We start from the raw sequence: 24,107 nt of genomic DNA on the forward strand, positions 1-24,107 counted from the left end.
GCGCTGGTGCACGTGATCAGGTGAATAGATGGGGCGGGGGTTGTTGGTATATGACGTCAATGGGGACCCAGAGCAAGGTGCAAACACGACCGAATAAAGTTAAACGGAGACGGACATTCGTGTTTTGGTTGCCGTACTTCGATGCTGCCCGTTTGTCCTCTTCACCTTTGCGCAAAAAATCTAAAAATCGGTGGGGTGCAGCTGGAGAAATCCTTGACTCCGGTTGCCCCCCCCCCCCCCCCCCTGCGCTGTCGGTCACGCGCTCCCACGTGCACATACACACGCTTGTGTAGCTCGAGCATCACTGGAGGTGGCGTCAGCGACGGTTGTTACGGAGGGTGACGGGGCTTTGACTTTGGCTGCTTCGTGCCGTCTTTCTGTGAGCGCGGAGCCGGAGGATGGAGCAGGTGGAACCAAAGCAGTAAGCGGGGTCAGCGCGAGAGGATGCGGACGGGAGGCAGGGGCTACCTATAAACCAGGAGTAGATGATGCCTATTTGCCGCAGGCCCCGCCATCGTGAAATTATATACCGACTTGCGGCGGATGGGGTGACCGAGCTCCCTGCTCCGCCGGGGAGGTCCCTGCCTTCGGAGGTTACCGGGGAGGGAGCAGCCTGTGCCCCGTTCTGAGGAAGGGAAGGAGTGGCAGGAAAGAAAATGCAGACGGAGGAGGAGACGGCCGCCGCAGAAGAGCCCATTTTGGAGGAAGGGTCGGGAAGAGAGCAGGTAAGGACATTTTTTCCTGTCTCCTTGGGGTTTACATTCCAAACAAGGGTCCAGTTTACCTAAAGGTGGATGTGTTTTCGCTCACTGAAGAACTATCAATGACACAATTTCTGTCATTGCTTCCCAAACAGCCTGCCGTCTCCATGTATAGTACTTGCTTTTGTACGCTTATCAGTGTGCTCTTTCATTGACAAAACATGTCTTTGCCGTTGTTTCCTCCGTGATGCCTCACGCAAGGACACGGAGGAGCTTGGTTTAGTGTGAATGGAGATCAGGCTGTGGCTTTAGTAAACAGATAGGGGTGGTAGGGGGCTTAGTATTGATGCGATATGTCTGACAGGGCTGCGTGATGTGTTACTCTTGGGATGGATGGTCTTTTCTGTATAGTAGACCACGTCTACCTGCCAGCTGTCACCACAGAGATGCAAGAGGGTGACATCACAGTTTAGCCACACACCCACCTTACAGCCAGAATTACACAAGGACACGTAATGTGAAATCACGGAAAACCCTAGCAGTATGTCAGGATTTTCACCCCGGGAGTTACAATATGTTACAGTGTACCTACTCAGCAGTGTGTTTTCTTCTGATTTTCAGCTAATTTTACGAACACATGCAAAGCTCATTAGCAGATATCCTTGTCCTTATTACACACATCCCTAACTACTGAAGCCTGCCTCCTGCTGCTGAAAGTCCTCACACAGGGCTCAAATGTTTATGTTTACATCTTGCCTTGAATCACTCTGTGATTACTATATTACCAGACTTAGAACAATCAGCATCATCCACTTAAACGCACTTTATCATGAAAAAAATATAATAATATTATTAATGTAATTTACCAGTGGAGTTTATGACAAGTTTACTAGCTTGACAGAGGCTACTAACACATTCCCACTGAACGCATTTGAAGACAAAGGTGGGGTGTGTTGTAATGCAAGCAGCCTGCCAGTGGCAATATGCTTGTGTCACACTTGGTGGTCAGGTGAGGCAGTACAAGGCTCCCTAGTCTTATGGCAAGCCTCTTGGTCACATGTATGAATGCTATAAGGCTGCTACTATTATGTTAGTTGTCCATTAAATAAAAGCCCTTTTTTGCTTATTTGAATTACATATCTGGAAACATTCAAATAAAAATTGCAGTGACAGATTAACTGAAGAGAAAATGAGAGGCACGTCATTCATCTCTCAACTGAGTAGTCCATTAAAAGACTACTTTGGTTTTATTGGGCTTTAAATACCTTGGCTGGGTGGCAAGCAGAGTAAGTGTATTAATTGTCCAAATACTTTGAAATACACAATACTTACAAATAAGGACTAATACAACTGAAAATAAGAGATAAATTAAGCGTTTGGCACCTGAGAAGTGATAATTCATAAACCAATGGATGTAATGTGTGGACTAGGAACGCCTGTTAAAAGATACCTTTCACTTACAGTCCTCTGTCTGTATCCGTTCCTGCAGTGCAGACAGTGCAGTGTAATGCAATGATTTCAACCTGCATCTCTTCTCTGCCTCCATTACTCTTTTCATCTTCCCCTCCTGGTTTCCTTCCTGTGTTTTTTGCCCAGTGGAGTTTACAGCCTCGTCCTCCTATCCCCCATCGTACTCGACTCTCCCACTCAAGCGTTTCCACACTCATATTTCCCTCAATTGCATTCACTTTGCGCCACATGGGTATGCATGCATGTATGCACTCTTATGCAGGCATTGCTACAAATGAAGCAGAATTGAATGATTGCAGCTCATACTCTTCCATACATGGAAACACTCGTGCCATATTTCCATTAGCGGGAAGGTTCGTCACATCAAAGCAGGCGTTTCTAATTTCCTTCTAAGTTTCACTCGCAAATCATGAAAACTACATTCCACCACATGAGACGCCGCTCATCATCAGGAGGGCGAGGGAAAAAAAGAGCCAGAGGAGCTGAAAAAAGCATGTAAACTTAACAAGAATAGAAACAAAATGTGTCAACAGCCACAAAACCTGACTCGACAAAGAGAAACGTTACAACTCGCTGAGAGACAAACAAGAATAGCTTTTTCTAAAATTAACACACAAGCAATGCTCTCAATTCTTTGTTTGAATGTTTGTATTCAGTCATTATGTTTGATATTAAACATGATTTTTCTTTATTTCTTCATGCCCGTGATAGTATCTTGTTGATACTGTTGTTGTCATGGGCTACAATAACAGTTATATATTAGCAAGCAATGACCTTCTACATACAGATGGAGACTAGACTTATACTGAGAGGTTTCTGTGAAAACTTTTAGCATCCACCATTCGGATCTACAGTATTGTAACTAACATGGATTCAGGCTCACGTATAGGCCAGCCTCTGCCTTCACTGATATTTAATTTATGAATAAGAGATGTCATTGTTTGGTCTGTAGTCTCCACTGAGCACACTCCAACACGGAGCAATAATGATGATAGCGTTATGAGTGTATGATGACACACTGCTGCCACATCAAGTGGTAATAATTTGTTTGCTGCCACCGAACAGTTAGTAGAAACCTGACATCTCCAAATGACTCCCTCCAGTTGTGTTGAAATGACATAATTTTTAGCAGAGCGCTGTAAGCATCAGCAGCACATTTTCCTTTCTTCGCTCCCTCACTTCATTTGCCACCCACACGCTAGGATTGCTAATTATAGCTGCTCCAGTCACACCTAACCAGCTGAATCAGTATGAGCTGAAGCACGGAAGGACGGGAGAGCAGCGCACGTTTTCTATTAGACACCTTAATACGGAGAGAGGGTTGTACGATCCTTTCGTGCGAAGCGCACAAACACGGTTAACGGGAAAGGCCTGTGAGTGTTTCAGTTAGTAGAAGCAGGGTGTATCGGATGTTTGCTCAGGATGTTCAAAATTACTTCTTTAAAATCTTGTTCACAGATCAAGCTGGTCCAAGATATAAAAAAAACAGCCATCTGCAGTCATTGTGGGTGCTCGGGATGCTTCTCGAATGTAGATTGTGTCAAAGTGTCTGCGTTTTGAGCCCAGCAAAACTTTGTCAAGCAGTATGTTTTATGCATATTTAACCCTGAAACGATGTCATTAATGCAACAGAATATGTCATGTCAGAGCCACTCGCCCTCTTCAAAAGAGCTTCTAAGGAGAGCAGTTCAGACTTTCAGTATGAAATAGGAAAGATGACACCCTCCAGGCTGGGCTATATAGATTTCTTTGCATAATGGTGTCAAGGAAACTGAGATTTCACTTTGATCTGTTGCAGCCTACAGAGGCAGCTTTAACAGGCACAGGATCACAGCCAGAGTTGTTTTTATAGACAAAAGTGTTGATTGTTGGTCAGTCCTTCAGGAGGTAGGTGGTGGGCAAAAGTCTTGAGTCACCCCTCATTTCTTGCAGTATGTAAGGGAAAACAGATTTGTACAATTTGAACAAGCTTGAAAGTAAATATTTTAGTGGGGTCAACACAATGACTCTCTCAAACTAAGATGAAAATCTGTTGGCACTTTTCTGCCTTTGTAATTCCATCAATTTTGACAAGATCTCCAACACCAGTGTCTGAAAGCAGCTCCAAACCATGACAAAGCCAAACTGTGTTTTACAAAGGGCTGTAGACGCCCACAGTGTAACTCCTCTGACCTTCTCCATCCATACATACGTGAAAACTATTTGAAGCCAACATCTTCACATTTGGATTCATCACTCCATACGTCCTGTTGTCACAGATTTCCAGTCCATTTCTTGTGTAATTTGGTATACCTCAGCCTCTGCTCCATTTCCCTTCATTAAAAATGACTTCCTGACAGCCACCCGTCCACTGAGACTGTTTCTGATGAGGCTTCAGTGTACAGCAGATGGATCAACTGAAGGTTCAGCCTCTCTCAGGTCCTGTGTCAGGTCTTTGCTACACTTTTTCTCTTGTTTCTTAACGTTAATTTCAGATACTGTTCAATACTGTTGTTTGTTTTAGTGTAGACACAACACTGGTTCATCTCTTGAGTTAGGTGCCTTTTTATGCCTGAACGATTCACAGATCAGCGTTAAGTAAACAAACAAAAAACATTCCTCTGAAGATGATATATGAAAGATCAGCGTTGCTAAAAGTTAGTGGAGTCTATTCAACATAGTTAACCTTACTCTGCAGTGAATACAACATCTGATTGTGTTCATTCAGTAGCAAAGAAAGCATTTACTGATGTCATAGATCAATGTTCGTTCTAGGGCTGCCACAAACGATTATTTTGAATAGTCACCGATTATTTTTGCGATTAGTCGACGAATCAGATCATGCATCCATTGGACGTAAAACGTACAGCTTATTGCACCAGCAGCATCTGCTCTTATATAACTATCATTAGCTTACAGCTTTAAGTGTTTAAGGTATGTGCCAACTAAAAATAATGACAAGATGATAGTTTATTAAATTTTAATGACATTTGCAGATTGTTTCGGTGAAACAGACGTCTCTGAAAACGTCGGAGCGCTTTTAAAAATATGTGGTGTCTTGATAAACCGAGCAGATATTTGAGGTTTACACAGCTACATTCTCACCTGAAAATATGTTAAACTTTATTTTGTGACCCAGAAAGAATAATAAGAGTAATATTAAAACTAACTAGCGGCCGCCATCGTTGACAACTACGCTAGGCTGCACTATGAATTATGGGACACCGCTTCTTCTTCTTCTTCGGGCTTTAACGGCAGCTGGCATCCTTGTACATGCAGTGCTGCCATCTTTTGTTTCAGTCCGTTATTACACTCTTAAATCCTACTACTTATTCCTGCGTCTTTTGGGATCTTACAAAGCTTCAAACGACGCGTCGACTATTAAATCAGTCGTCGACGTTTTTAATCGTCGACGCAATCGTGACTAGTCGACTAATCGTGGCAGCCCTAGTTCGTTCTCCACAGACTTCTGGACAACTTGAGGTCTTTTTACAAACAAATACAGTATAAATGTTGGATGTACCTTTCCGTAGCTGTGACTGCGAAAAGGTGTATAACAGCTTTCTGACTTGACCTCTTTAACCTCCTAGGACGTGGCGTCCACATGTGTGGACATCACATTTTGGGTTATTTAGACCAAAATACTCAATTTTGCTTCAGCTTTTAGACCTGCAATCTCAGACCATCTTTTACCTACAGTCTATGACTGAATCTGCATGCTTTCAGAGGACACTGAGCTGTGGCTCCCGTTCATGCTGTAAATCTCACCTAAGTTGTCAAGCTGTCGTTTTAAGCTGTCACATGGTTATCGAGAATAATAAGTCAACAATAATTAAGGACCTACAAATGCAACACGCCTTGTTTCTGCTGCTGATAATTATTCATGAATTGGGCTGAATATTGACAATAGCCTTCCAAATCCCCTGCTAGTATTACTGTTTTTAGTATTAAAGCTTTTTTGGTTTTCAGTAAAGTTTTCTTTTTTGCTATTTTTGTAGTACAAAATCTTTGTTTGTTTTTTTCTAAATCAGTTCTTTCAGCAATCCTTTGCCTCACCTAAAAATATTTTCTGGTCCACATAGTTGCACACTCTGTGTTTTTTTTTATTGTTGTAGGCTCAAATATCCTGGTAGAATAATAATTACTAAGGAGGTGTTAGTAGGAGCTTTTCCTCCTCTGAAGTTACTTCTACTCCACCAAAGACTTTCAGTTTTCTGAAGACAACTACTTGTGTGCATTGTTGCTGGATTTGGAATTTGACCCTCCATTAGTGGCTGTGTAATAATTAAAATGGCCTCTCAGTCCCATATATGGTGTATAATTCCCATTACTGTAAATAGCTGGCGTCATGCAGAGTTGATGGTTGACAGAGTGCTCTGATGTTTCATCTTTCACTGGAATTTGTGTGGTGACTTACGGCACTGGTTTATTGGACTATGCTCACTAAGTCGTGCTAAAGCTCTGGCACTCAGGTGTCTTCACCTGTGGGACAGAGAATGGCTCATACTGACAAAAGCTGACTGGGATAAGTGCTTACAGGAATAATCTGACTCCTGTCTTGGGCTGATTGTACCCACACTGGCATCACGGCTGCAGATTCTTGTTGAAAATGCTTGACACATTTTTTTTGGTACTGCTGGAGTATTTTCTTCTTCTTTTGGGTAATAGGTAAACGACAAAAGAGGTTTGGTGCCAGAAGGACAAAATAAGGGCACAAGAGGGAGGGAGACGGTGAAAAAGGATGGATTTTGGCAGCGGAGTTCTCTGGAGAGAGGTGCACTCTGTCACTGCTGCTGGCTCTTTAGCTTCTCTCCCTCTCTCCTCATCCTCCTCTTCTTATTTAGCTTCCTTTCATACTTGCATTCATGAAAAGTTCATGACCGTTTCTCTGTCTCCCCTCACACTCCTCATCCCCTCCCCCTACGCTACACTCTTAGCCCAATCAATCCACTTAGAGACAGACTTTGAAAGAGGATGTAACAGAGGAGACGTGGAGGGTGGGGTTGGCAGGCGAGGACAGAGTGAGGCGAGGTAAAAGTTCTGATTGGTGGGTACAAAATGCTTAGGAGCTGGGGGAGTAGATTTGGGGAAGGAGGAGGAAAAAGAGATTGCATAAGAATAAACAAATGAAAGAAGATGTGAATACGAGAAGCATTAAATATGATATGAAGTTGGTACCACGGATCATTTTCATTTTCTTAAAGGCAGCAAACCTATTTTTAGGATCTTAAGGCCTGCACTTGGATGCTTTTTGGGAGCTTTTGCAGAGTGATGACAGACTGGTGGAGTGTAGATGCCCTTCTCTCTGCCTTTCACTGCTCGCCCTTGACGTACAGTAGTGAAAAATGTCTGTGTGTGTGTGTACAGTTAATGTGAGCCTGAGTCTGTTTGCACAGTCACGTATAGACACAAAAAGTAAATCATTAAAGGTTAAGGTAAAGACATATTATCAGCTGAGGAGAAGGTAAGATTTGCAGTAACATTGGTATATGTTTCAGGCAAGACACGCAAATGTCCTCTGAAATCATGGGTGCACATTTGTGCGTGTTTGTGTGCTGTGCATCCACCAAGATCTGCTAGCAAATATAGCAAATAGCAAATTGAGGCTCTGTTGTGGCGCGCAGGGAGAAAGTGAAGGATATGAGAGTGTGTGTGTGAGTGATATACTGTAGAAGGAGGGAGGAGAGGGGCCAGTGTGTGAGACAAATGGAGGGCGTGATGTGCTGACAGGACGAGCAGACTTGACTGAGAGGAGGAAAGGACAATGGTGTCATCCCATCTTTTTTTTCCTTCTTTTCGTCATCTGCTTTGTTGCTCTTTCGCCTTGTCGCCTTCACCACAGGGGAGACATCAACGCAGACACAAATAAGCACCCTTTGTCACATGAAACAGTTCAGGTGTGTGTTAAATGTGTTCCTTTCTCATCACGTTTTCATGAGGTATGCATAAAAATGAGGTATGTTTGGGTTTTTTTCCTTTTGGCACAAGCAGTCTATCTTTCTGTCCTTCATTCACACACACACAAACTGCAGCAATGCTGATATGCTCCTGATGTTGGAGCGGAGTCAGTTGGCTAGAGAACCGTCTAGAAGCATCGTTCTCATCTAAATTATTCACATACTCTCCGCTGGCTGCATTACAGTGCTGAGAAACGTGCATGCTGGCGTGAGTATGGATAGAGATAGCAAGACTGAAAAGAATGAGGCGCATTAGACCATCTATGTCTGTATATCTCAAATGTGTGTACGTACGTATATGTGTGTGTTTGAGTGCGCTGTAATATGATGTCTCCACGGTGCAAGTCAGGCTGTGTGCACTTAGAGAGTGGCATAAGCAGTGTGTGTGTGTTCCTAATATGCAGCACTTATCCTGTGATGGGAGTGGGGCAGCGTAATGCATTCCTTTGGTCAAGACCTCAGCTTACACACTTTCTCTGTAATGTGACACTGTTTACCAAACAGGAAGAATATGGTTATTAAAACCTCAGCAGGTACAGAAAACCTGTGTTGCGTCCTTTACAAACATTTTGTGTTCAGCAGCATTGATTGTCACCTGTCTGGCTTTATTAATGAGGCATATTTAGAGGCATGTTGTGTTGTTTATCACTCTCGTGGCTGCCAATGTGTGTAGTCTTGTGGCTCAGCTGTTTTTTTCCTCTCTGTGCCTCCACAGCAACGGCCAGTCCAACAGTCTCTGGCCTCTTCCCTTTGTCGGGAGTCCCACTGGAAGTGCCTCCTCCTGACCCTCCTCATGTACGGCTGTTTTGCCACGCTGGCCTGGTGCGCTCTCTGTCGCGTACCCGTTCTGGGCTCCTCCTCCGTATCTGCTGACGGCACCTCGGCGGCCTATTACATCCAGCATTTGGAAAGTCCGTGTTCTAGTGGTTACGTGTACATCCCACTGGCCTTCCTGGCCATGCTGTATGTCGTTTACCTGGTGGAGTGTTGGCACTGCTTCTCCAAGACGGCCATGTTGGCTCATGCTGAATTCCAGGTATGTGTCAAAGTTATAGCCTGTATTTTGAAGGTGGGTGTAATGGGCTCGAGTGAGGTGAAACAGAAAGACGCTGGAAGAGAAATCTAGAAAGACCTGTTATTAAAAAACAAATCTGTTCACTTAGTGATTGTTTTTTGTGTCTGGAATCCTTAAAATGGTGAAACCAGTAAAAATAATGATTAAAAAAAGAAAATCCTCACTTCAAGGAAGCCTGAGTTTAATGCAGTTTATTCCGATTTGTAATATTTCATGAGGAGCGTCATTATACAGCTTCCTTCCCTACATGTGGAAATTAGCTGACCGAGGGTTTTGCTGTTTTTTGGTTTGTTCCGGCCTGTCCTTTGTCTGTCTCCAAACGTACAGCTGTTTGTCTGTCTCTACTAAGAAGGAAACGATAGAAGGACAAAAATAATCCCACAATAACCAAACCATCACCAGCCTGCACAGCTTTAAACTGTATGCAGATAGTAAAACAACTGTTTCTGCTCCTGCTGTGATTGCACATTTTAGGCAATGTTATGTCTTTATCTCGTTTTTAACACATCAGGCAGCAAGTTGGTTGTAGAAAGTGTAAAACATTGTGACATGGTTTAAAGCAGCCTTGTTTTACCTCATTGTTTTACACAGGAAGTATACGAGCGTGTGCAGAGACTTCAGCAGGCCACACCCTGTATTTGGTGGAAGGCCATCAGCTATCACTACGTGAGGAGGACCAGACAGGTGACAAGATACCGCAATGGAGATGCATATACGACCACACAGGTGAGGACACTTTTCTGGTTCTACACACTCACGTTTCACCCTTCCTGTTATCCTGACTGCTTTTGATATAGTGAATGTTGTTGAGCTGTGACAAACAGCTGTTCACAGAAGGCAAAACATTCCATACAGCTGAGTTTTATTCATGCTGGGACATATTTTGAAAATAAAAATGTCCCTCTAGTATCACACATCCTGCTTTCCTTCCTCCTCTCCTTTTTTCTTCATCATTGTTCGACCTCTTTGTCCGTGCCCTGCTTTTTTCTTCTTCAGGTCTACCATGAGCGGGTGAACACTCATGCCTCAAGTTCTGAGTTTGACTACGCCCGCTATGGTGTCAAAGACGTGTCAAAGGAGCTGTTGGACCTGCAGCAACACCCTGCTGTTCGCCTGCGTTTCACAAAGTGTTTCAGGTATCAGCGAGACATTAAATTTAAACCTGTATGACTTTGATTGTTAAAAGGTTTACCTTCTTTTTAAGGTGAAATAGATAGTGACTCATTTTTGTGTTCTTTAGCTTTTCAAGTGCACGTGCTGAAGCTGCCTACCTCACCCAGGTAAGATGTGAGGGATCAATGAATGCGATTCATTTTGTTCTTTATTTTTTGTATTTTTTTTTAAGCTTAAACAAATGTCCATTTTCATTTTAAATCAAAAATACGAAGCATTTGAATCAGTAAATTTCTCAAATATTGGTAATAATTTAGCATTAAATCTCATACAGTGTTTTACTTTTTGATTTTTTTTCTCTGTAATTGCAAGCGAGCACGCTTCTTTGGGGAGAACGAGGGGCTTGATGACTACATGGAGGCCAGGGAGGGAATGCACCTTAAAAACGTGGATTTCCGCGAACACATCCTAGCATTCTCCGATCCGGCTCACCAGCCGTGGTTCTCCAGGCACAAGGTGTTCTGGCTGGCTTCAGCTTTCCTCCTGTCGTGGCCGCTGCGAGTTGTGTCGGAATACCGCACAGCGTATGTCCACTACCACGTGGAGAAGCTGTTCGGGGAGGACGAGGATACCGTTGGGGGAGTCGGTGGAGGAGGGCCAGGCGGAGGTGGAAGAGGGGACGGCGTTGAAGGAGGGACTGAGAATGGAATCCACCCGGGAGGAATTTCGATTGGCATTGGTGTGAATGGGACAAGCTACAGAGCCATCTCTCGTGTCAACACGGTGGACATGACAGAATTGGAGTGGCACATTCGCTGTAACCAACAGATGGTCCCGAGCTACTCTGAAGCCCTCCTTATGGACTTAGAAACGAGTGGGGGGACAAACCCTACAGCCTCCACACCTATCTCTGGGCCTCAAGGCATCACTCCCAGCCAGGGGACCAACCCCCCTCCTCTGGCTTTGCCTGTGGTGTTCAACTCGGCTTACCTCCTACAGAGCTGCCCCCGATGCCGGCGGACCACATCGAGTGCCAGTCTTCCATCCAGGCTAAGGGCTTCAATGGGAACCACAGCCCTCCTGAACGCTACAGTGGCAGGGATCAGAGCAGCAGGGCAAGGAGGTGGGGGTATGGGAGGGAGACTGGTGCTCAGTCGGAGCGGGTTCTCTCTCGGGAGACTTGGAGGTGGTCGCCAGAACAGCCTGTTTCATTCAAGAAGCATGGGGGGTGGGCTGGGAGGAAGTAGGGAAGATGGAGGAGGAGGAGGAGGAGGAGGAGGGGTAAGTGGTGGAGGGGGTGGAGGTGGTGGAGGATTCCTTGGGTTAGGTTCAAGACAGAACAACGAGGAGACCAGAGGAGTGCTTGAAGGGGAAGGTGACGATGACGAGGAAGAAGAGCAGGAGCAGACGAGGAGGGAAGATAGAGGAAGAGGAAGGAGAGAGAGGGATGAGGAGGCAGAGCAAGACAACGCAGGGGGAGGAGAGGCGAGAGAGGGTGAGAGGGATCGGCCTCCATCCTATCAGGATGCGTTCTTCTTCCCCGTCCTCATTATACACGGCGAGGAGAGCTGCCATGCCGGAGACGACATGTGATGAAGAGAAAAATAAAAACACTGAGAGCGAGAATGTACAGGCACAGGCTGAGGGAGATGAAAGAAGAGAGGAAGGATGCATAGAGAGAAGAAAGGATTCAGACAGAACACAGTGAGAGAGGTAAGAAAGACAAAACAGGAGAGATGTAGGGAAAAGAGAAGATACTGTCAGAGGAACTGGGAAAGCAAACGGAGGAGATATGACAAATACAGTGCATACTGTAAAAAGTCAGTAAACCCACTAGATCAGAAGAAGAGAGCTGATAGAGAGTGCAGCAGCGAGGTGAGATAGAGTCTAAGAAAAGGAGCAAGGGCAAGAAAATCTTTGCAATTTTAGGTGACGGATTGGATAATTTGGAAGACTGCAAAGTTAGAAATGTCTATCTTCAGATATATCGGAGCAGGAGTGGGAGGGGTAACAAGTCTAAAGATAGCAGCTTGGAGAGGCAGTGGAGAGACACCAAACCAGCTGAGAGGTAGTGGAGTTTGTTGTTGTCTAATCTTTCTTTAACACAAATGAAAGACTACAAAAAGGGAATTTAAAGAATAATATATAGAGAGAGGAACTGAGAATCGGGCCAAATTAAAGAATCAAAAGTGGGAATTGATAAGAGGTTCTAAATAATTCAGATGCGGGAATAAATAGATCATGTAAAATACAGCGTAGTAAAGTAGAGCAAAAGACATCAGCATGCAAGAGAAGGGAGCAGGACACGCAGGCTAAGAAGAACCCAAAATGGACACAGACCAGATTACCCTAAATCTCATTTTTCCCATTTGACAGATTCTTAAAAGCTAGAAAATAAAATTATCCAAAAGATAATCACAAAAGGAGGAGGGGGGATGTAGGACTGATCACAGACACAACAACCTCTGAACAACAATCCTGACCTTGAATCTAATCAGGAAATCCAAATATCATTCGAACAGGTGAGAAGATTCAGTCAGATTCACCGTTATGACCTCACACGGCACCTCTAACAGAAGGCAGTAACAATAAAAGAGGAGAAGCATTGATTTCCTCCCCGTCTCGTCATGCTGTATTACGTCTTATTTCACCATTAGCTTCCCCACCACTCTGTCCATTACTGTTATAGAGCCGATAGGAAAAAAACCTCCATAAAAGTAGAGCAGTCGCTTCCTCTACTTCTCAGCGCTGCCCTGCCCGTCTCCTCCCCTCTGTCCATTTTATCACATGTCCTGTCTTTCTTCTTTCTATTGCTAAAAAACTAGTGAGGAGCATCATATATTTGGAAGAAGCAAATTTTGCATTAACACAGTGAACTCCCCCATCCTCTCACCCCACTCCATCCTTCTTCTCCTCCTTTTATTTTTTTTTCAAGCGGTTGATATATGACACCCTCCTCGCTCCTGTAGGCAATGCGATCGCATTTTCACATATCACATCTCCCCGAGGCTGAGGTTTCCTCTCAGTGACCATATTTTATAAACTGGATTTTCCCCCCCACTTGTGTAACGTTATTGTGACCTTTATGCCTGTGCATTTGAAAGGGGAAAAAGCAAATTATGTGGGCACCGTGATATAAGTGACTTCACCGAAAAAGTAACAGCTGAAAGGTTTGATTCTCACATGAGCTTTAAATTTCCCCAGTGATGCCAGTGTAGTTGTGCTATAGATTAACACATTTGTTCCCAAAGATAGGCCTGCATGCTACTAAGAAAACGCAATAACCCCAAAACCCTCCTCCTTATCAATATACTATGTAGTACTACATGTGGTTAGGCATGGAAAATGACCTCTTTATCTCATTTATGTCCATAAGATTGGACTGCATGGGAAGTAACACTTACAGTAAGCAGCAATCAGAGATTTAATTGCTTCCTTTTTTATCGCACAGACAACAAAATTGCGAATGAGGAAATACAGTATGAGGTTAACTCCCACTAACGATCTGTCATTATCAGCCCTGTGAAAGAACTGTGGCCCTAACTCTGCTACCTCCTACTCTCTGAGAATCATCTGCAAATAAGAAACAGTGCTCTCTGAAAAACATCGCCTCAGCATAAAATGTGTAAACGTTTGCTGGCATAGAGATGCATGTTAGCTACTAATAGCTGTGTAGCAAATATGGCTATCGTTGCAAAACGCAGTGCCAAAAAGTAGCGATCGATGAACAATCTGCACCGATTCAGATATTTTAGACGTATGTAGACAAGGGCATGGATAGCTGTGTCCTACTTCCTGCGTTGTCACGTCTCAGCCCAGGAGAGGCAATCGGCACAGACGGTGAGACCTTCAGTGCTTTGTTGCTGATACTTTCCAAAGCACACTAAACACGCTAAAGTAGTTCCATGAACATTTGTTGATCTTTCCTGCATAGCGCCCTTCAGAGGTCACTCCAGCCACTATCTGATGTCGGAAGCGTCTCCCTCGTTCTCTCTCTCTCTGCTTCCTGTTCACAAGGGAATGAAAAGCACACGGAAAGAGCCGAGTAAAGAGCCACGAGGCAGAAACAATGCTGGATCAACTTTGCGAGCGATGGCAGTAAACGGACACGTTTACCGCACGCAGACACGGATGTGGATCGAGCAGAGACAACGGGGAAAAGTTCTCTCATCGCAACTTTCTGGAGAGAGAAAGTGGAGCATGACTGCTGACCTGGTTTGGCGTAGGGGACACATACATGCGCGCACACTCTGACACACATTCACACACACTGGATCTTGTGTAGCTTTTGGGAGGGAATCGGCGCAAATAATGAGGGGAAGGAAAACTGTCGAGGAGCGAAGAAGTGGAAAAATGCTGAAAATGTGAGATTAAAATGACAATTATTTTTACATAATCAGTCATTATCTCAGTCTATTGACCTGTGGATAAAACTGACTCCATTCATGTCCCTAAACAAAAAGAAGCACTGGAAAAAGCACCGAACACACTCCTGTGTTCATTTATTTGTATAATCGCATTGTTCTCACTAATTCTCGGACTTTTGTTTCACTGTAATAACGTGGCTACTGTTCAGTATGTGTTTTTGATCTTCGCGGTGAAAAGTAACGAGCTCTAACTGAAAACCTGAATCTGTCAGTTCAGTCAGTGATTTGCTACTTTTATATCATCTACATTTGTAGACGTTTTTCAGGTTGTTTAAGTGATCCAGATGCTTTTGTAAGCTTACACTTATCTTTGCTGGTTTTTATTATTATTATTGTTATTTTTGTAAAACTGACAATGCTCCTGGCCCAGTCAGCTTGGGTTGATGAGCCTCAAGTTGTGGTTTGGATGCAGTTATACTTGCTTACAAGTCTTATTTGCTCATTTGTTCATCTTAAATAAGTGTATTACACTAATACTTGTTGTTACTGGATATTTATATCATGTTTTAGTATCTCTGAGTGTGTCAAAAGTGTGTCAGCCACTTCAGGTGTGCCAAGAGATCTTTGTGCCCATGATGTCTTACACAAACACACACTCACACTCGCGCTTGCATGTTTAGTCACAGCAGTAAAGCGGCCATTACTACAGCTTGTTTTAGACTAGAGTGGCATTCATCCCGAAACCCATAATCACCGCACACATGCAGTCTCCAAACACAAACATGCGCGCACGTACACACACACTGAAAGCATGGAACTTTCCTGCTATGCTGCCTTTGTGTTGCCAACGTTTTCTGCTCAGGATTTCAGTTAATTGCTGCGTTCCTGGGACAACAAAAGCTTTTCTTCATAAATCCATCAACATGCCAAAGCAAAAAAAAAGTAAAAAAAAAAAGTAAAAAACTTACAGAGAATGCCTGCGCTTATATACATGCACATTAACAGCTCACACAGGTGGCTTCACCAGATCCACACAATGTGCAACAGTGTGATCTGTGCTCGTGCACTGTGGGGCAGAAGCAAACATTTACATGAAGCGACTAAACTTCATCATCAACATGCACATTTTTGTTTCTTACAGATGTTTGTTAATTGTTTCATAGCTGAGGTGCTGTTCACGCGTAAATCCACCTAGAATGTTTTTAATACTTGGTGGTTTGCCTGATAGAACCTGGCACGTGACTCTCATCCACCAGATGGCAGCAGAGCCTTATATATATGAAGGTTAATGGGGATAAACCACCAACAGCGACCCAGTGTAGAAAACAGCTGCTGTCCCATGCTTTGTGGGTTTGAGACTTAAGCATCTGTACACACCAGCTGGTGATGTGAAACCAGGTGATTTGTTTAGCTGCAGATTTTCCTTCTTTTTTTAAATTGATTTATTTATTTTTAAAGCACATGCTGTGACATCACTGGTTGACGTCGCTTGTGTCTGATCTGATTGTGCTTTAATCATCTCAGCCTCTGCTGATTTTATTCTTTTCCTTTAACTGTGACTGAATGTGTTGCCGAGCAGTATTGCTCATGCCCCTGCTTCTGGCTGGACTTGTATGTGTTGCTAAGCGGCTTTCTGAACGTATAACCACAAGCAGTGGGCGCTACACTATTAGACAAAGACATTTTTAACATTTTGTGACTTAGCTTCCATTTCACCTACACAAACAACTTATCGTCTGGCCGTTTTGCGCTGCACGACACAAAGCGACACGGAGGAAGTTGGACTGTGTTCAACACTCCTCTTAGAGCAGTCGAATGCACGACGGTTTCCTTTCTCATACACGCTTTTCTTTCTTCGCTCGGACACAAAATCCTGCTCTCATTTTCCACCGTTTCACCAACGTCACCACTTGAATATCTTATAAAATGCTCTAGCAATTATGACCGATGTATTGTTGTCAATACTGTTACTGTTTTTCTCGTGGTCATGGGGTGAGTCGAGTAGTCATACCAAGTTTGTCAAACACCGTAAAAAACAATTTAAAAAAAAAAGTTAAATGGTTTGACTTGAAGTCACGTGGATTCCAGCTGCATGATGAGCCTTCATTTTCATAAATACCTTGCTGGCTAAACAAATACAAAAGTGTGACCAGGTGTCACAAATGGATTTCTTTGACTCTGTACATGTTGGACTGTCGAAATGCAGCTGAAATTGCTGCGTATACAGACAATAATTGTAACATTCATACATACTAACAAGCATTTTGACCTTTGACCTCACACACATCAGCGTGAGTTGCATTAAGTCTCCCTGATAACAGCAATTACAACAGCAATGTTCTGTTGGGAACGTGAAAAAGCATACGTCTAACGAGCCCTGTGTCCGCGGTGATACAGTATCCGTGCCCTTTGTTTTTGCACTGCAATAAAGAGCAGCTGTGTGTCGCTGATGCAACGATGTGTCACCACCTTAAGGCAGTCAGTCTGCCGCTCCGACACGAAAGACGATAATCAATAGCACAAGAAATGGTCGCGTGTAAAAGCTCAAACGCATATAATCACATCACTGTCGTCTCGCTGTATTTACGTGTCCTCCTCTGAAGTTTAAAGCAATATATAATTATCCTGCAGATACACAGTGTCTGGTTAAAGGCTGATTGTATGATTGAGGTCACATTATAGTCAGGCTGAGTTTAAAAATGTGTTGATACGGGTTAAAGACGCAGCAAACGTCGACTGTGTCGCCTGACGTTATTTAGTCCGCTTTGTCGCTGCCCTGTACGCAAGCTCTCTCGCTGTCTCGGCGCTAACTTCGCATTTCAGTTCACATTTCCTTTCCTGCTGAATATTTCATGCTGCTGGATTGCGTGTGATCGAATGTCAAACAAACGGATTGTCACCACAGTGTAGTTGTAATGTACATGCAGCCTCTATGGGTTTGAAACAATAATGTCACATACAGCGCATTATTGTCTTACACAGTGACGTGTGAAGCCGAGACCGGGCTTTCTGTTCAAGCACCGTCGAGCAAAATGTCCTCAGTATTTAAGCTACTTACTATGTAACTGATAATGAGATTGTCAATATCACAGCAGATTAAAGCGTTTGTCACCGGCCTGTTTAAGATAATGTAATTTCATTATTTGAGCGGATGGTGACTGTGAAGGTAATAGAGACGGCGGCAATAACACTGTTAACTGATGCGATCCCGGTGATGATTAATGATGATTAATTACAATGGAAGTTGGAAGTTACAAATAAAGTCAATCTGCTTGATATACCAAAGTTTATCTTGTGAGATTATTATCCCAATCACATCTCTGTCATTTTAATAGACCAGTTCTTGTACTGAAGTGTTTCTTTCTTTTTTTGTTTGTTTAAGATATTCAGGTCTTATTTGATTCAATTCCGAAAATGGAATAATCTCCCCAGTGTAAGTGTAAAGAGTCTAAGTTCTAACAGTTTCTAATGAAAACGACTTGTGATTTAATCTGCTTTCTCATTTTAAATGATCAAAACATCAGTGTCAGTGAAACTATCTGCAGCCTGTCTTAGCTTTGATAGAGTAATTCAGTTGTGCAAGCACGGAGAGATGGAGAAAAAACTCCCTTTTAACAGGAAGAAACCTCCAGCAGAACCGGGCTCAGGGTAAGAGGCATAGTACACTCTGCACACATCATCAGTTTGTTTCAGGACTAATCAAGAGAGACGTTTCCCGATATGTGTGATAGCAAGTCCAAAAACCATGAATGTCTTTAGATTGTGTAATTAAGAGAAAAATTGATCTTAGCTCAACAGCTGAAAGGCTTCTAAGTAGTAAAATATTTGATAGTTTCATTCTGCCCTTTGCATTGTATGTTGGTGAAGTATGGGGTCCACTCAGTCATGTCTGCATGCACAATTCTGCAGATACATTTTTACATGTACACAGGCAAACATCAACAAATACCTGCTGAGCAGCAGTAGATCCATATCCATCCATTTTCTTCTGCTTAGCTAATTAATTGAGGGGGGTTGCCGGTCTGTCATAGGGTTATTACAGAAAGACAGATAACCAACCAAAGACTCACCAATTAATCTAACCACACTATCTTCATGTCTTTGGACTGTGCGAGGAAGCCAGAGAACCCACGCAGAGAATATGTTCCACACAGAAAGGCCCCAGCCAGGTGGATTTGTACCCAGGACATTGTTGCTGTGAGGCGACGGTGCTAACCACCACAACACCCTGCTGCCCGTAGGTAGGGGACCCACTGAAACTCAATTTTAAATTTTAATCATCTTAAATCCAGCCTCAAAGACACAACCTCCCAGCTCTCCCCTATATAAATTGTTGCTGACACTAACTGCCCTCTCTCTAACTCCCTGTCCAGTCTCACAACAGCACCGCAAACACTGATCAGATTGAATCGTATAATGCCCCATTGCAAAGGGACCTTTTTAGAACACTGGAAAGAAGAACGCAAACAACAAAGCAGACCATAAACAGATTATGTATTGGCAGAATATCACCTAAATGTCAGGGACAGAAAGCAGACAAACATTCTGGCCAAGTCCACTCTTACCTTAACCAAAAGTACTAAATTTCACCGAACTGAAGGGTCTCTGAAAATTTAAAATACTCCTCTAGGACAAGGAGACCGGGTAACACAAATGAATAAATGTTGTTTATTGACAGCATTGGCATGATATATATATATATAATTGTTATTTTATAAACTGTATTTTGATTCTTTGCCAGTAGTGTTTTCAGAAACTGTCATGTTAATACAACCTTTGAACTAAACTGAGGTCCGCACAGGGACAGAACATGCAAACTACAGCTGGCTGGTGGATTCAAACCCAGAACCCACTTTCTGTGAAACAGCAATGCGAGCTACCAGGCGAGCCATTACCTTTACATTACTACCATTATTAGCACTTTTTTCCTTCTATCCATCCATTCGCTTCCGCTTATCCTTTTTCAGGGTCGCGGGGGGGATGGAGCCTATCCCAGCTGTCTTAGGGTACACCCTGGACAGGTCGCCAGTCTGTCGCAGGGCTAACGCGTAGACAGAGACAACCATTCACACTGACAGTCACTCCCGCATTCATGCCTATGGGCAATTTAGAGTTATCAATTAACCTATCCCCACTAAGTGCATGTCTTTGGACTGTGGGAGGAAGCTGGAGTACCTGGGGAGAACATGAAAAAACTCAAAAAGAAAGACCCCAGCTTGATGGTGGAATTGAACGCAGGACCGTCTTGCTGTGAGGCAACAGTGCTAACCACTGTTCCACCATACTTCCTTCCATAGCAAATAAATAACACGAAAAATACAAAAGAGTATTTCTGCTTGAACCGCTTTTAACATAAGAAAGTAGAACTACCAGAAAAATACTGCAAAATGTAGTATTACATGTAGGTCACACTACTCCTCAACACTGCATACTGGGAGGTGGCCCAGTTCTTCTGGAGTTCGACTTCAGAGTTGAGACCAAAACAGTAATTTTGTTTTGATCTCCCACTTCTAAATCTGTGGAGACGTCTTCAAGGAAACCTGAATATCAGTTGTTTACTGTATTATATTGACATGCACAAGAAAAGGGTCCACAGCGCTAATCTTTCTTTTATCTCAGTATTTTGAAACCGAGTTGATGGCTGCATTTGTAGTTTTTGTCATTTTCATATCAGTTCAGAAAAGCCAGGCTCAGTAAATTAATCAGGATTAATAATGACTAGCTGCTTTCTCACATTCCTCTGTTTAAATCGACTCGCTGTATAATAGATGAAAAGCTGCGTTATTGATGTAGGAGAGGCCCGGTAGTGTGCAAAAGACACACTTACGTTCGCATAAAATATTCACAAAGGTTATTTCCATTTCTGCATCATTCACAGGCTGAGCACAACAGGCTGGAACATATTGATCACGTTGGCAAAACCGCACTTACGCTTCCTTTGAATGGGCTTTGTTCCCATCATGTTAAAGCGATTGTGAACTGTGTTTTTCCCTCTCTGTAATCTCACATCACTGTAAGATCACAGCACCATTCTGCTGTACGTGAAGCTTCTGTTTTGTTTTGATTTTCTGAAACTGCACAGCTGAGGTGTAGTCATACATTTGTCATCCGACTTGTTTTCCATAGGTTTAGACATCAAAGTACTTTCGACAAAAGCTTTTGTCAGATCAGTAATGCACGGAGTCGGGAGATAGGAAATTTCACTACAGGTTTCCCATCCCAGGGGAATGTCTCCAAGATCCACTTGTTTGTTTTCATCAGATTTTTCATCTAAGAATGACTCTGTTCGATGTTTATGAAGTCAGCGGTTGAGCTCCGGATCGATACATCAGACACGAATTGCTTCAAAGGTAAGCCAAAATTCATACGCTTTCATTTTTTTTTTTTAAACCACTGTATATCAGAGTTGCAGTAAAACAGTACGTGGCTAACGCTGACTGCACAGTGCAAGCTGTTGAGTCAGACACTAGAGGCCAGCAGAGCCTTTGCATCGTGTTTCTCCGTTTGGATGTTAGGCGTGTGAGCAGAATTTCAAATCGTCCTCCATTTCAAAGAAGTGCATGGTAATGCATGTGGAACAGCCACAGATATGTTTTCATACCTATGGCTGTTCTCACAGCATGATTATATGACACTACAATTAAACTGGAAGCCAACTATGCTCCAGCAGAGTGATATAGAAACTGCCACATCGCTTACATGGAAAATGAAGAATCTACTTGAGTTGGAAACATTATACTTAAAACAACTGTAGCTTATTGATTAGTTTTTTTAATGTACATCAGTGGAAAATGAGATAAATTCGAATTCAAAGTAAAGTGGTTTAAATGGTCTTGTCTGGAGGGGATCTTTAAGTATATACCATAAATTGTTTATCGTCCTAGTAAAGAAGTGTATGTTTTCTTACTTTAACACAAACCTTTTGCATCACTTGTGTAACGCATGCATTGTGCTTTTGTGTTTTTTCAGGCTGAAGAAGCGTCTCATATTCTGTAGCTCTGCAACTACTCTGTAAGTATTGCTTATTTATTGAGGCCTTCTGCGCACAGATTATTTGCAGACCAATCATAATGGCTCGTGTGTAGGCTCTTTAAGATTGAGCATTCAAATTCTGCAAAGAGACTGAATGTCTGGGGAAATACATGGAAACATATTGCTCGCTGTTTCTGGCAAGCTAGCCGGCCTGCAGGATTGATTTGACCAATAAATAGGAAATAATACTTGATGTCAGCTGTTAGAGTAATTCACTGGATCGACAACCACAGCCCCCACATTTCTTCCGTGGCACTGATATCTGTGTCTGCTTGCAGCCGTATGTTTCCCTTCCATTCGCAGCTATCGGCTGCCAGCATTGCCAGTCATTCTGACGCTTGATTTTCCCCCACAGACCTGGCTTTGTTGTCTGTACCGCACGGAGCTCCTGGCTGCACCGGCGGCTGTTTGCCCAGCTCCTCCTATTGGGCTGAAAGGAACAGTGCGGAGGGGGGTAGGCAAAATTTGTTTACTGTTTGACAGCAACTGGAGGTAAAGCCTTCTGGAAGGGACTGAGTAAACAGATACTAGTAAAGAAGTATATGGCTGAAGAAGCACACAAAGTAGCATACACTAAAAGTACACTAGATTCCAATTAGAATCCAAATTGGGGTAAGTTTCTCAATCAGTGGATGCAACAATCTTTCATTACAGCCGAAGGGGGGGAGGGGGCGCTGCTGTGACCACTTGGTGACACTGTAGTTCCACAGTTTTACAGCAAACCTCCTCTTCTAACCATCAAATCTAATCTGAGACAAAAACCAAGAATACCAGTGGAGCTCCACATCAGGGCTACAGCTCTTGATTTTGTCCAAAGTACCCAAAAGACAAAACGGGATTAGCAAACATTTGGAAAAGTTTATTTGAACAAAGCTCACTTATAATTGGTAAAATATAAAGCCCCATTGCACAGGCCGGGTGCAGCTCTCATTCTGTGCAGGGAAGAAAGTGTGTGTGTGTACATGTTTAGACGTCTTTGTGAGGACAGAAAATTGGCATTTCACTATACTTATGGGGACCAACAGTCACTTATGGGGACAAAATGCCCCACGAGTTTGAAGGCATTTTTGAGGCTCAAAATGTGGTTTTAGTGTCAGAGTTACAATATGGTTATAGTTATCATTCACTTTTGATGGTTAGGGCTAGGGTAAGCGGCTAAGGAAAGCATTATGTTCATTAGATGTCCTTAATAAGATATGAAAACAAGTTTGTCAGCTTTGGGGTAAAATTATATGCCTCAAATTTGCAGAGTAAAACCTTAGAGGGTAAAGGCCTTTTAATGAAAACAGAAATTAATCGCATTAAATACGTCTGTGGTAAACGTTATAGACCAGGGGTGGGCAACTCCAGGCCTCGAGGGCCGGTGTCCCTGCAAGTTTTAGGTGTGTCCTTGAACCAACACAGCTGATTTAAATGGCTAAATTAGCTCCTGCAGTTCTCCAGAGGCCTGGTAACGAACTAATCATGTGATTCAGGTGTGTTGACCCAGGGTGAGATCTAAAACCTGCAGGACACCGGCCCTCGGGGCCTGGAGTTCCCCACCCCTGTTATAGACCATAGACGAAGGCAACATTTGGCGACCTACCAACATTTGATACGTATCAATAAAGACTTGGTTTGATGAGGATTTGAACAGGTTCTGGATTTTTCAGAACACCCAGTCATTCTGTTCTGGAAACAGAAATAAGAACTATGACAAAAATCACTCAATTCAGAAAAGAGTACCAAGGGTTGTCAATCCCTAATCCCTGTATTTTTGCATTCTTTCTTGAACATTCTCCCTCAGCACAAAAAAACACAAAAAACACATTCGGAGTCTGTCAGAAGGTGGCAGGGAAATTAGTCAGGAGTCACAAAGTAACAGTCAGTTCTGGAAAGAGGCGAGAGAAGAGAGAGATGGGGCAATGGAGAGGAAAAGAGGAGCGTTGGATGGAGAGGTGTACTTTTAGTTCCATGCATTTATACACACACACACACACACAGTGTGGCAGTGGCCGCCTGCCGTGGAGTGACTTGCAGGGTAAGGCTAAAGTCAGTGGAGCGAAGGATGAGGTGGAAGGAAGGAGTGAAGGATTGAGGCGTGAGGGGGTGGTGGTGTGGTGTGGCATTGCGGGGTGGGGTGGGGTGAGTGAGGAAATGTAGCAAATCTGAAGTGACATATTGGGACATGCTTTGAGTCACCCCGCAATAATACACAGATCTTTCTTTTTTTTTTTAGCCCGTCTGTCTGCTTCGCCCGTCAGGTTTGCTTACAAAAGATTTTGTTTTCACCCCCACCCTCCTCCCATACAACTTCCCCCTTCGTTGCTCACTTCACCACCATTCCTGTGTTCCTTTAAGTTTTCCTTTACCTCATGCTTTCTGTCTTTTTTTTTTTTTTTGAATGCTGACATTTTTTTTTTAGTTTCTTTTC

General features: G+C 43.2%; 1 protein-coding gene across 1 annotated transcript; it reads left to right on the plus strand.

Annotated features, from left to right (window-relative positions):
• The first annotated feature begins 295 nt into the window (after window positions 1-295).
• On the plus strand, window positions 296-17,690 carry LOC120721834 (transmembrane protein 151A). Its single transcript, XM_040012487.1, has 6 exons — window positions 296-725; window positions 8,823-9,143; window positions 9,774-9,908; window positions 10,179-10,318; window positions 10,423-10,462; window positions 10,668-17,690. Exons 1-6 carry the CDS (start codon window positions 657-659, stop codon window positions 11,886-11,888), a joined length of 1,926 nt encoding a protein of 641 aa, XP_039868421.1. The 5' UTR covers window positions 296-656; the 3' UTR covers window positions 11,889-17,690.
• Window positions 17,691-24,107: the final 6,417 nt, after the last annotated feature.

This window comes from Simochromis diagramma, unplaced genomic scaffold (assembly GCF_900408965.1).
Source record: "Simochromis diagramma unplaced genomic scaffold, fSimDia1.1 OVJJ01000604.1, whole genome shotgun sequence".
Lineage (NCBI taxonomy): Eukaryota > Metazoa > Chordata > Actinopteri > Cichliformes > Cichlidae > Simochromis > Simochromis diagramma.